Raw genomic sequence first — 12,257 nt, 5'->3', positions numbered from 1 at the left:
ATGGTGATATGAGATGGTTTACTGTATGTAAACCAGGTCTCATATCATGTCGGGTTTAGGAAGGAGAAAGCAAAAGCCGGTAATTGAATTACCGGCTTTTTGCTATCTCGCGCTGTATGAAGGAATAATATATATATGTGTCTACTGACATATATATATATATATATATATATATATATATATATATATATGTATATATAGACAGTATATATGTTTTTATTTTTTTTTAACACATGGATCCCTTGTATAGCCGTATGTCGGTTTGGCAAGCCTGCGATAAAAACACGCAGTACGGCTGCCATAAGGATTACATACGGAGGATGCCATGCGCAAAAAACGGTGACACACCCTGCCTACGGAGGAGCTACGGACCACTATTTTCAGGACTTTTCAGCGTATTACGGCCGTAATATACGGACCGTATTTGCATACGCTGAGTGTGAAGCCGGCCTTAGGGTGCGACACCCAGTTGTAATCAAGGTTACCTGGTTAGGGGCCCATAGAGAAGTTTTGCCCCTCTGAATCAAAACCCTAGCTATGCCTCTTAGCTGTTCTGTTTGCTTTCTGGAAGGGAAAAAAACGTTGTACAGACTACTATTTTTATATAAGAAAACAAACAAAAAAGAATAGCAGACAGAATGGATGCAAAATAAGATCATTTTAGGACACTTCAGGACCCATTCAAATAAATAAGTCCTCTAACAGAACATTGATGTGAACAGAGCCTAAGGATCTTTATAACTGCAAAGTACGTTGCTCTTAAGAAACTTTGTAACAATCAAGCTCATTGCCTCCTTGTGAGTAATTTTATCATGAATCATTTTTCTGTGTACTGTATTCTACATATTTAATAATGTTGTGTGCCAGTTTTTGTTGATTCACCTAACCCGATGCAGATGGTTGCATGTTCCAGCGTTGATCTCGGAGCTACATCCGAAATAAAAACTATCCAGGAAGCATCAGGATAGGAGTGGTGATCAGTGGGGAAAGTATAAACTCTTTATCTTTTTTTTTTTAATGTTATTCTGAACATGTATATTTTACATGTACATTTCGCTTAGTAACCCGATGTTTACCCTGGTTACCATGCTAAAAGTAAAAAAAACCAAACACTACATACTTACCTACAGCTGTCTGTCCTCCAGCGCTGTGCTCTGCACTCCTCCTGTACTGGCTGTGAGCCGGAAAGCAGAGCGGTGACGTCACCGCTCTGCTTTCCGGCTCACAGCCAGTACAGGAGGAGTGCAGAGAAGCAGAGCGCAGCGCTGGAGGACAGACGGCTGTAGGTAAGTATGTAGTGTTTGTTTTTTTTTACTTTTAGCATGGTAACCAGGGTAAACATCGGGTTACTAAGCGCGGCCCTGCGCTTAGTTACCCGATGTTTACCCTGGTTACCGGCATCGTTGGTCGCTGGAGAGCGGTCTGTGTGACAGCTCTCCAGCGACCAAACAGCGACGCTGCAGCGATCCGGATCGTTGTCGGTATCGCTGCAGCGTCGCTTAATGTGAAGGGGCCTTTAACTAAAAAGCTTCTTGTGCCACTGTTTGCGTAGTTGTGTTTAGTTAGTTGAACTGTTTTAGTTCCTTTGATCCAGGACTGTTTTTTGTTTAGAAGGGAACCACTCGAGAGGGATCCACCCATACTATATTTCATGTATATGCTGTATGTATACATAAACGTAACATCTATTCCACAGCGTGTAGATTGCTGGTGTTTTATTGAATTCTCTATTAATTATGAGACATATTTATCAAAGTCACTTCATAAATTAGTACTGGGGTGCAGCTAACTACAACTATTCCAAGTCTAGTTCACACAAAGAGCACGCGGGAGTATTTCTTTTCCTGAAACGCACTCAGCAGTCCAATATTATTACCCTTTACTTTGATGCTCTCTTTTATTATTTTGGCTTGCATTCCAGAATGTGTCTTATATAAACTTCAACTTGGAATGTGGCAGTACAGAAAGCGTGTCCATCCCATTGTTACTTCTTTTCTCGCTCCCAGATGTGGGGAGAGCGTTCAATAAACTCGCAGTAAATCTCTGCTACTTGCAATCCTTTTTTTTTCTTCCTTCCGTTGGTGACCTTGGCTTACTTCCTGAGTCATTTCTTAATCCCAGTCTGTGGAGTGATTCATAACCCCCACCCTGCTTCAGAGTTATGTATGATTTTTGAATGTAAAGCCACATGCCTGGAACCGTTACCTGGTCAGGCTTGCCCTAACGTGTCTGGGAGCCTACACCTAGTCTACTTTACTGTACCTGTAAACCAAGGAGCAAACTATTCTGTCATGTCTGAATAAAGGTAAAGCATTTCTCACCACCCTTTTTCATGAATTTCTAAAATGCTAACTACTTCTTAAAGGGAACCTGTCACCAGGTTTCCCCCATATAAAGTACGGCCAGCACCTGTAAGCCTCTGTTACAGCATTCTTTTAAGCTATATGTATATCCACAATCCCCTATGCAAGGCACAAAAAGACCTTTTATTATACTCAGATACACTCCGATGGACATCTCTGTGCTTGATCAGGCGCATCCTCTCTTCCTATGATCGCCGTCCTCCTTCCCTGCTTCATGTGGATGACGCATCGTATATCCACACAGTGTCCCCCATCGCGCTCCTGTGCAGGCCTACTTCACTTTACCCTGCCGATGGCAGACCAAGGTACTGTAGTGTGCATACACCGGGAAAAGTCAAAGGGCGCCAATGACCCGTAGGTAAAGCCGACATACTGTATGTGCACTACATAGCTTTGCTCTACCTTCAGCAGGGCAGAGAGAAGTATTCCTGTGCGGGAGCATGACGGGGACACTGTGGATGACGTAGGACATGTCATCCACATGAAGCGAAGAAGGACAGTGATCGTAGAGAGGAGGCGCCGGATCAAGAACAGAGATGTCTATTATAGAGTATAATAAAAGGTCTTTTTTGTGAATTGGGACATGAACACAGTATTCTATAATGTTGTCACATAGGGCTTACAGGCACTGGCCGTTTTTCCTTTGGGGAAAATCTGGTGACAGGTTCCTATTAACAGGCAGAGAAAAGCAAGCGACAATATGCACTCACCGTGGTCCCCATGTTTGCAGGTTCTTTACCCTCTACAAGCTTGTGGATAGCTGCTATTGCCTCATTTGCAGGCATCCGTTGAAATCTCTTTGCTGACAAAAGTTCCATGGCCTTCTTAAATTGTTCATAGTTGATCGCATGTGCTGCCTTAGACCTTAAAAAAGAAGGGACAAACTTGTAGTTATGTCATTGGTCTCCCGGAAGCACCACTAAAATGGCAAAGATAAGTCTTTCCAGGTAGCTCACCATAAAACAAAACTGAACTTGAAAGTATAAATTTGATCTTGATTCTGTATTTTAGGTCTTTTTCCATTGTAATAATTAGGCCAGTCTCAGAAAGTTATGGATGTGACTGACTCCATGTGCAGCTCCATGGCTCATTCACAATGCACACGGGTGCATGAGCTGCCTGCCATTACATACATTAGTCTGGTGCATAAAACAGGTTGTGCACACTGCAATTTTTGCCACACATGCCTAACGTACACTAGCACATAGGGTAATATTGGTCCATGTTCTTGTCAATTTCACACAGGGACATCACGCTGGCAGAAATTATGTATGAACAAGGCCTTAAATATAAATACTACTCAATCATTTTTCTGAAGACTCACTTCACTTTAGCGAAGGCAATGTCCACATCTGTGCTGGTACATCCATGTTCTTGGATACTGCATTCCTTGCAGAGTTTGCTGAAGTTTTTGCCGGTCATCTCGTTTCCAGTTGCTTTGGTGCTGCCATAGACGGCAAACTTATGGAACGCTTTCTCAAGTTCATGAGACATCTAAAAAAAAAGGAACCATATAATGCATTTATTATACTTGGACCCTGTTCAGATTATATTGGTGAACTAGCTGAAGAGCCCGGCGTTGCCTGGGCATAGTAAATATCTGTGGTTAGTTATAGCACGTCACTTCTCTTATTTTCCCATCCCGCCTCTCATTTTCCCAATCACATCTCTCATTTTCTCCCTCACATGTCTCATTTTCTCCCTCACTCCTCTCATTCCCCCCTAACACTTGTCATTTCAACCTCACATCTGTCATTTTCTGATCACTCCATTATTTTTCCTCACTCCTCTCATTTTGCACTCACACCTTTTCATTTTCACCTCACACCTCTCATTTTCACCTCATCACCTCAGTATATACATGTTTGTCATCTCCCTTATATATAGTATACATCTGTATGTCATCTCCTGTATATAGTATACACCTGTATGTCATCTCCCCTGTATATATTATATACCTGCTGTGTGTCATCTCCCCTATATATAGTATATACCTGAATGTCATCTCCTTCTATATATAGTATATACCTGTATGTCATCTCCTCCTGTATATAGTATATACCTGTGTGTCATCTCCCCTGTATATAGTATATATCTGTGTGTCATCTCCTCCTGTATATAGTATATGCCTGCATGTCATCTTCTATATATAGCATATACCTGTATGTCATCTCCTCCTGTATATAGTATATACCTGTAGGTCATCTGCTCCTGTATATAGTATATACCTGTGTGTCATCTCCTCCTGTATATAGTATATACCTGTATGTCATCTCCTCCTGTATATATATGTACCTGTATGTCATCTCCTCCTCTATATAGTATATACCTGTGTGTCATCTCTCCTGTATATAGTATATACCTGTGTGTCATCTCCTCCTGTATTAGACCTCGTTCACACGTTATTTGCTCAGTATTTTTACCTCAGTATTTGTAAGCTAAATTGGCAGCCTGATAAATCCCCAGCCAGCAGGAAGCCCTCCCCCTGGCAGTATATATTAGCTCACACATACACATAATAGACAGGTCATGTGACTGACAGCTGCCGTATTTCCTTTATGGTACATTTGTTGTAGTTTGTCTGCTTATTAATCAGATTTTTATTTTTGAAGGATAAGACCAGACTTGTGTGTGTTTTAGGGCGAGTTTCGTTTGTCAAGTTGTGTGTGTTGAGTTGCGTGTGGCGACATGTATGTAGCGACTTTTGTGAGATGAGTTGTGTGTGGCAACATGCGTGTAGCAACTTTTTGTGTGTCGAGTTGCATGTGACAGGTTAGTGTAGCAACTTGTGTGCAGCAAGTTTTGCGCATGGCGAGTTTTGCACGTGGCGAGTTTTGCACGTGGCGCCTTTTGAGTATGTGCAAGTTTTGTGTGAAGAAATTTTGCATGTGTTGCAACTTTTGTGCATGTGGCAATTTTTCCGCATGTGCAAGTTTTGCGTGTGGCGAGTTTTCCATGAGGTGAGTTTTGCACTTGTGGCGAGTTTTGCAAGAGCCTAGTTTTTGCATGTGGCGAGTTCTGCGCGCGGCGAGTTTTGAGCGGCGACTTTTGTGTTTCGACTTTTATGTGGCGAGGTTGGAGAATGTGTGGTGAAATGTGTGCTGAGGGTGATATGTGTTCAAGCACGTGGAAGTGTGTGGCGCATTTTGTGTGTGTGTTCATATCCCCGTGTGTGGTGAGTATCCCATGTTGGGGCCCCACCTTAGCAACTGTACGGTATATACTCTTTGGCGCCATCGCTCTCACTCTTTACATCCCCCTTGTTCACATCTGGCAGCTGTCAATTTGCCTCCAACACTTTTCCTTTCATTTTTTCCCATTATGTAGATAGGGGCAAAATTGTTTGGTGAATTGGAATGCGCGGGGTTAAAATTTCACCTCACAACATAGCCTATGACGCTCTTGGGGTCCAGACGTGTGACTGTGCAAAATTTTGTGGCTGTAGCTTCAACGCCTCCAACACTTTTCCTTTCACTTTTTCCCCATTATGTAGATAGGGGCAAAATTGTTTGGTGAATTGGAACGCGCGGGGTTAAAATTTCACCTCACAATATAGCCTATGACGCTCTCGGGGTCCAGAAGTGTGACTGTGCAAAATTTTGTGGCTGTAGCTTCAACGCCTCCAACACTTTTCCTTTCACTTTTTTCCCCATTATGTAGATAGGGGCAAAATTGTTTGGTGAATTGGAACGCGCGGGGTTAAAATTTCACCTCACAATATAGCCTATGACGCTCTCGGGGTCCAGACGTGTGACTGTGCAAAATTTTGTGGCTGTAGCTGCGACGGTGCAGATGCCAATCCCGGACATATATACACACATACACACATTCAGCTTTATATAGTAGATTGCATGTGCTAGGTAAAAATCTCATCACAAATGTTAAGAGAACCCAAAAGGGTTAGGTAGAAACCTTTGCATATATGCCATATGAAAGCTGCACGCCATGATTTTGACTATTGCTCTATACAGTGCCTTGCAAAAGCATTTGGCCCCTTGGAACTTTTCAACCTTTTCCCACATATCATGCTTCAAACATAAAGATACCAAATGTAAATTTTTGGTGAAGAATCAACAACAAGCGGAACACAATTGTGAAGTTGAACTAAATTTATTGGTTATTTAAAGGGACACTGTCACCTGAATTTGGAGGGAACAATCTTCAGCCATGGAGGCGGGGTTTTTGATTCACCCTTTCCTTACCCGCTGGCTGCATGCTGGCTGCAATATTGGATTGAAGTTCATTCTCTGTCCTCCGTAGTACACGCCTGCGCAAGGCAAGATTACCTTGCGCAGACGTGTACTATGGAGGACAGAGAATGAACTTCAATCCAATATTGCAGCCAGCATGCAGCCAACGGGTAAGGAAAGGTGAATCAAAAACCCCAAAACCCCGCCTCCATGGCTGAAGATTGTTCCCTCCAAATTCAGGTGACAGTGTCCCTTTAAAATTTTAGTGGAAATTCAAAAACTGAAAAGTGGGGCATGCAATATTCTAACTGCAGATCAGATTTGATTCAGTTAAATAGGAGGTAGTCTATAGTAGGCAGAAGCAGCCTATCCTAAGTATAGGTCATCAGTATCACAGGATTGAAACACCTCAACATGTGTAAAAAATCTCATGTGTATGGCAAGCTTATCAAAGGTTCTAAGATTCATGTATTCATGCTATGCAGCAATTCGGACCACTGTTATGAGGCTTGGGTGTTAATACCAAATTTGCTGATTAACTGGAGATTTAGAGTAAAGACTATTGTGCGATCTAAAAAAAAATGTTATGGCATGTGTATGATGATGACTGAATGATTTCAACAAGTTCTATAATAATAATAATAATAATTTTATTTATATAGCGCCAACATATTCCGCAGCGCTTTACAAATTATAGAGGGGACTTGTACAGACAATAAACATTACAGCATAACAGAAATACAGTTCAAAACAGATACCAGGAGGAGTGAGGGCCCTGCTCGCAAGCTTATATAAGCTCTATACCTCACATTTATTTAAGGGAATCTGTCAGCAGAATTTTACTAGAGATGAGCGAATATGATCGGGTTATTATTATGATTGGGTTCAGTAAGCGGTGTAGCGCTTATTGAATAAGCTGCAGAGGGAACCCGACTTCCTGGATCGCTCCGGCTGATCAGCTGTTCCGAGCCGCAGCTGCATGTGTTGTGGCTGTTTCACTGTCACATCATATGCATGGAGAACCTGTGTGTTGGGCTCTCCATGCATGTGATGTGACTGTCAGACAGCCGTGACACATGCAGCTGCGGCGCCGGACAGCTGATCAGCCAGAGCGATCCAGGAAGCCGGGTTCCCCCTGCAGCTTATTCGGTAAGTGCTATAGCTTTTCGAATAAGGAGGGACCCGAACATATTTGCTCATGTCTAAATTTTACCTCCAAACTATTTATATGAGCATATAGCTCTTTCAAAGACAAGTCCAACAATACGTTTACATGGCCACTCCGTTCCTCCACAACTGAGAAATCAATGTTTGAACTGATATGCAATGAGGCTATTGGTAGATCTGCCTCTCCAGCTCTATTCCCTGCCCAGCGCCGACTTCTGCTTGACTAACAGCCTCTATGCTGTGTGACTTCAGGCAAAAAAGTCGCCAGTCATGTAGGATCAGGCAGCGCTGGGCAAGGAATAGAGCTGGAGAGACAGTGGCTTCAAATCTACAAATGGTCCTTCAGCCTCATTTGCATATCAACTGAAATCCTGATTTTTCAGTAATGGAGGAACAGACTTGCCATGTAAAGGTATTGCTCAACTTGCCTTTGTAAGGGTATGTGCACACGTCAGGATTTCTTGCAGAAATTTTCCTGACAAAAACCGGACATTTCTGCCAGAAATCCGCATGCGTTTTTACCGCGATTATACCGCGTTTTCACGCGTTTTTGGTGCGTTTTTTCCCAAATGCATAGAATTGCGGGAAAAACGCAGAAAATCCGCAAAAATAATGAACATGCTCATTTTTTTACCGCGATGCGTTTTTTTCACGGAAAAAAACGCATCCATGTGCACAAAACATGCAGAATGCATTCTAAATGATAGAATGCATAATGTATGCGTTTTTAATGAGTTTTTATAGCGTTTTTAGCACGAAAAAAACGCGAAAAAAAACGTGAAAAAACCTGAACGTGTGCACATAGCCTAAGACCTACACGCACACACCTCACAGTTTAAGGTGTGAAATCCTGATCCTGTTGACAGATTCCCTTTAAGTAGTTTTCACCAGTTTTTGGCTAGTATAGATGCATTCCCCCTGAAATGTATGTTAGAGTGAATTAAAACTCAATTTCACTGATAATCATAGGAGAAGCATAAACGTATAAAGCATATACAGTACTTACAGATCATACACTTACAGAGCATACGCTTACAGAGCATACACTTTTAGAGCATACACTTACAGAGCATAAACTTACAGACTATACACTTACAGACCATACACTTACAGATCATACACTTATAGGGCATTTACTTACAGACCATACACTTACAGACCATACAATTACAGAGAATACATTTACAGACCATACGCTTACAGACCATACACTTATAGATCATACACTTACAGACCATACACTTACAGACCATACACTCCCTGGTGTCTGGTGTTTTTGTGGAGTTTGTGATCCTGGTGCCTTACTCTCTGCTGTGTGGTGCTTTCCAGCAGACAGTTGTTAAGTTTAAGTTCCCCTCTATCTGTCTGTATTGTGTTTTGTCACTCTGCCTGTATTGTTTATTATCTGCAGTGGTGAGCCTAGTGTCCTTACCGGCCAGTTTATTAGCCAGGGATTAGTGAGGTGACAATCAGGGACTAGGCACGGGACGGCAGCGGGGGGGGGAAGGACCTGCTAAGGGCGTTAGGGGAATTTAGGGACAGGTTCAGGTTGGAGTTAAGGAGGTGTCCCCATCCCTCGTTCCCTATGGTTGGGGCCTTCCTCACTCCATTCCATCCTGTTGTAGGTATAAGTTATGTCGCCAGCTTGATTTTACCTTATCTTTCATGACAATACGCTTACAGACCATACAGTTATGGAGAATACACTTACAGACCATACACTTATAGAACATACACTTATAGCGCAAACACTTACACACCATACACTTATAGAGCATACACTTATAGAACATACACTTACAGACCATACGCTTACAGATCATAGGCTTACAGAGCATACATTTACAGACCATACACTTATAGAGAATACACTTACAGACCATACACTTATAGACCATACATTTACAGACCATACGCTTACAGACCATACACTTATAGACAATACACTTACAGACCATACGCTTACAGACCATACACTTAAAGACTACTATGTGGGCTCTGCTGTATACTACTGTGTGGGCAGTGCTGTATACTACTGTGTGGGCAGTGCTGTATACTACTGTGTGGGCTGTGCTGTATACTACTGTGTGGGCTGTGCTATATACTACCATGTGGGCTCTGCTATATACTACTGTGTGGGCTGTGCTATATACTACTATGTGGGCTCTGCTGTATACTACTGTGTGGGCAGTGCTGTATACTACTATGTGGACTAGGGGGGGAGGAGAGATGCGGGCTCTGCTATATACTACTGTGTGGGCTGTGCTGTATACTACTGTGTGGGCTGTGCTATATACTACTGTGTGGGCTGTGCTGTATACTACTGTGTGGGCAGTGCTGCATACTACTATGTGGGCTGTGCTATATACTACTGTGTGGGCTCTGCTGTATACTACTATGTGGGCTGTGCTGTATACTACTGTGTGGGCTGTGCTATATACTACTATGTGGGCTGTGCTATATACTACTGTGTGGGCTGTGCTATATACTACTATGTGGGCTGTGCTATATACTACCGTGTGTGCTCTGCTGTATACTACCATGTGGGCAGTGCTGTATACTACTGTGTGAGAAGTGCTATATACTACTGTGTGGGCTGTGCTATATACTACTATGTGAGCTGTGCTATATAGTACTGTGTGGGCAGTGCTGTATACTACTGTGTGGGCTGTTGTGAATTCTGCTCTTGGGTTCCCTCCAGTGGTTGTATGTGGGAATGCAGTTGTCTCTGACTCACAGTCCTGGCCAGGTGTATCGGATGATTACAATGCTGACTGGGATATTTAGCTGTGCAGGATCCTTTAGCCCTTGCCAGTTGTCAATGTTCCTTGTGAAGTGTTGGATCACTTTCTGGCTTCTCCTGTTTGCTGCCAAATTCAGCAAAAATAAGTGTTTGGTTTTTGTATCTGTGGCACACTGCTGTGTGCTTGTTTCAGTTATTCCTGCTCTGATTGTAGGATTCACTGGATTTGCAGATTTATGCTCCTACATCTTTTAGTAGATGTAGGATATTCTGCTGTGTATGTTTTGAAGGGTTTTAATACTGACCGCACAGAACTCTGTCCTATCCTGTCCTATCTAGCTAGAGTGGCCTCCTGTGCTAAATCCTGTTTTTCTGCCTGTGTATGTTTTTTCCTCTCCGACTCACCGCCAATATTTGTGGGGGGCTGTCTATCCTTTGGGGATTTTCTCTGAGGCAAGATAGTATTCCAATTTCCATCTTTAGGGGTATTTAGTCCTCCGGCTGTGACGAGGTGTCTAGGTGTGTTAGGTACACTCCACGGCTACTTCTAGTTGCGATGTTAAGTTCAGGATTGCGGTCAGTATAGTGGACACCTTCTCCAGTGATAGTTCTCATGCAGCTCCTAGGTCACCGGATCATAACAGTGGGCAGTGCTGTATACTACTGTGTGGGCAGTGCTGTATACTTCTGCTATGCGGGTTGTGCTATATACTATGGGGGAACCAGAAACACATGGGCTACTTGCACATTGAACAAGTCTGTAGGAACCTATTCACACACCACCAAGAAACTTTAAGACACAAAAGAGCACAGTGAGGTCAAAAATACTCTGTTGTAAAAAAAAATCACAGTAATAAGCAAGTGCTAGTCAAAAGATGGACAAAACAGGGTATTTAGTTGATACTTTTTTTTGCAAAAAAAATGTATACTAAGCTATTCCACCAATCATCAAGGCATACCCATATAGAGCAGTCCTAACTAATGTATATAATCTCTATCTGATGTATTTAAAAACCTGATCATCTGTATAGTACCTGTATAAGCAGGTATTTTACAACAGAGTATTTTTGACCTCACTGTGCTCTTTTGTGTCTTTATATACTATGGGGGGTATATTATATTCTATGGGGGAGGCCGTGTTATATACTATGTGGCTGTGTTATATTCTATTGTGGGTGTATTATATTCTATGGGGGAGCCTGTGTTATATACTATAAGGGCTGCATTATATTCTATGGGGGCTACATTATATATTATGGGGAGGTGGGCTGTATTATATTCTATGGGGTGGCTGCATTATACTCTGGGGTGGCTGCAGTATACTCTGGGTGGCTGCATTATATTCTGTAGGGTGGTGGCTGCATTATACTGTATCGAGGACTATGGTGAATACGTTATACTATATGAAGAACTATGGGGTGCATTATACGATGGGAAGTGAATTGTACCACATGGAAGACTATGGTGGTGCATTATACTATATGGAGCACTATGAGGAGTGTATTATGCTATATGGAGGACTGAGCAGTGTATTTTAATATATGAAGGACTATAGGGAGTGTATTATACTATATGGAGGACTGTGGTGCACATTATAATATATGGAGGACTATGGGGTGTATTTTACTAAACAAGTAAAATGCTGCATATTCAGATTGTTTTTGCTGGAACAAAAATCCTTGTTCTCAGCAGCACATCGCCGGTGTAAACTGTAGATATGCTGCTGATAACATGATACTGGATGGTGATCTGTTAGGGATCTATTATTGATCGTTCTGTCCCATCATTATTCCT

The 12,257-nt window shown here is 42.3% G+C and overlaps 1 protein-coding gene across 1 annotated transcript in view; it reads right to left on the bottom strand.

The window, feature by feature from the left end:
* LOC138657771 (tubulin polymerization-promoting protein family member 3-like) overlaps positions 1-3,857 on the bottom strand; it is a 29,919-nt gene extending 26,062 nt beyond the window's left edge. Inside the window, exons 1-2 of the mRNA XM_069745435.1 lie at positions 3,688-3,857; positions 3,074-3,227 (exon numbers count right to left, since the gene is read on the bottom strand). Of these exons, the coding sequence (XP_069601536.1) occupies positions 3,074-3,227; positions 3,688-3,857 (324 nt within the window). The remainder of the gene's footprint in view (positions 1-3,073; positions 3,228-3,687) is intronic.
* Positions 3,858-12,257: the final 8,400 nt, after the last annotated feature.

Source organism: Ranitomeya imitator, chromosome 1 (assembly GCF_032444005.1).
Source record: "Ranitomeya imitator isolate aRanImi1 chromosome 1, aRanImi1.pri, whole genome shotgun sequence".
NCBI lineage: Eukaryota > Metazoa > Chordata > Amphibia > Anura > Dendrobatidae > Ranitomeya > Ranitomeya imitator.
The sequence above is the reverse complement of the archived record's forward strand: the minus strand, read 5'-3'. Positions and strand labels throughout refer to the sequence as shown.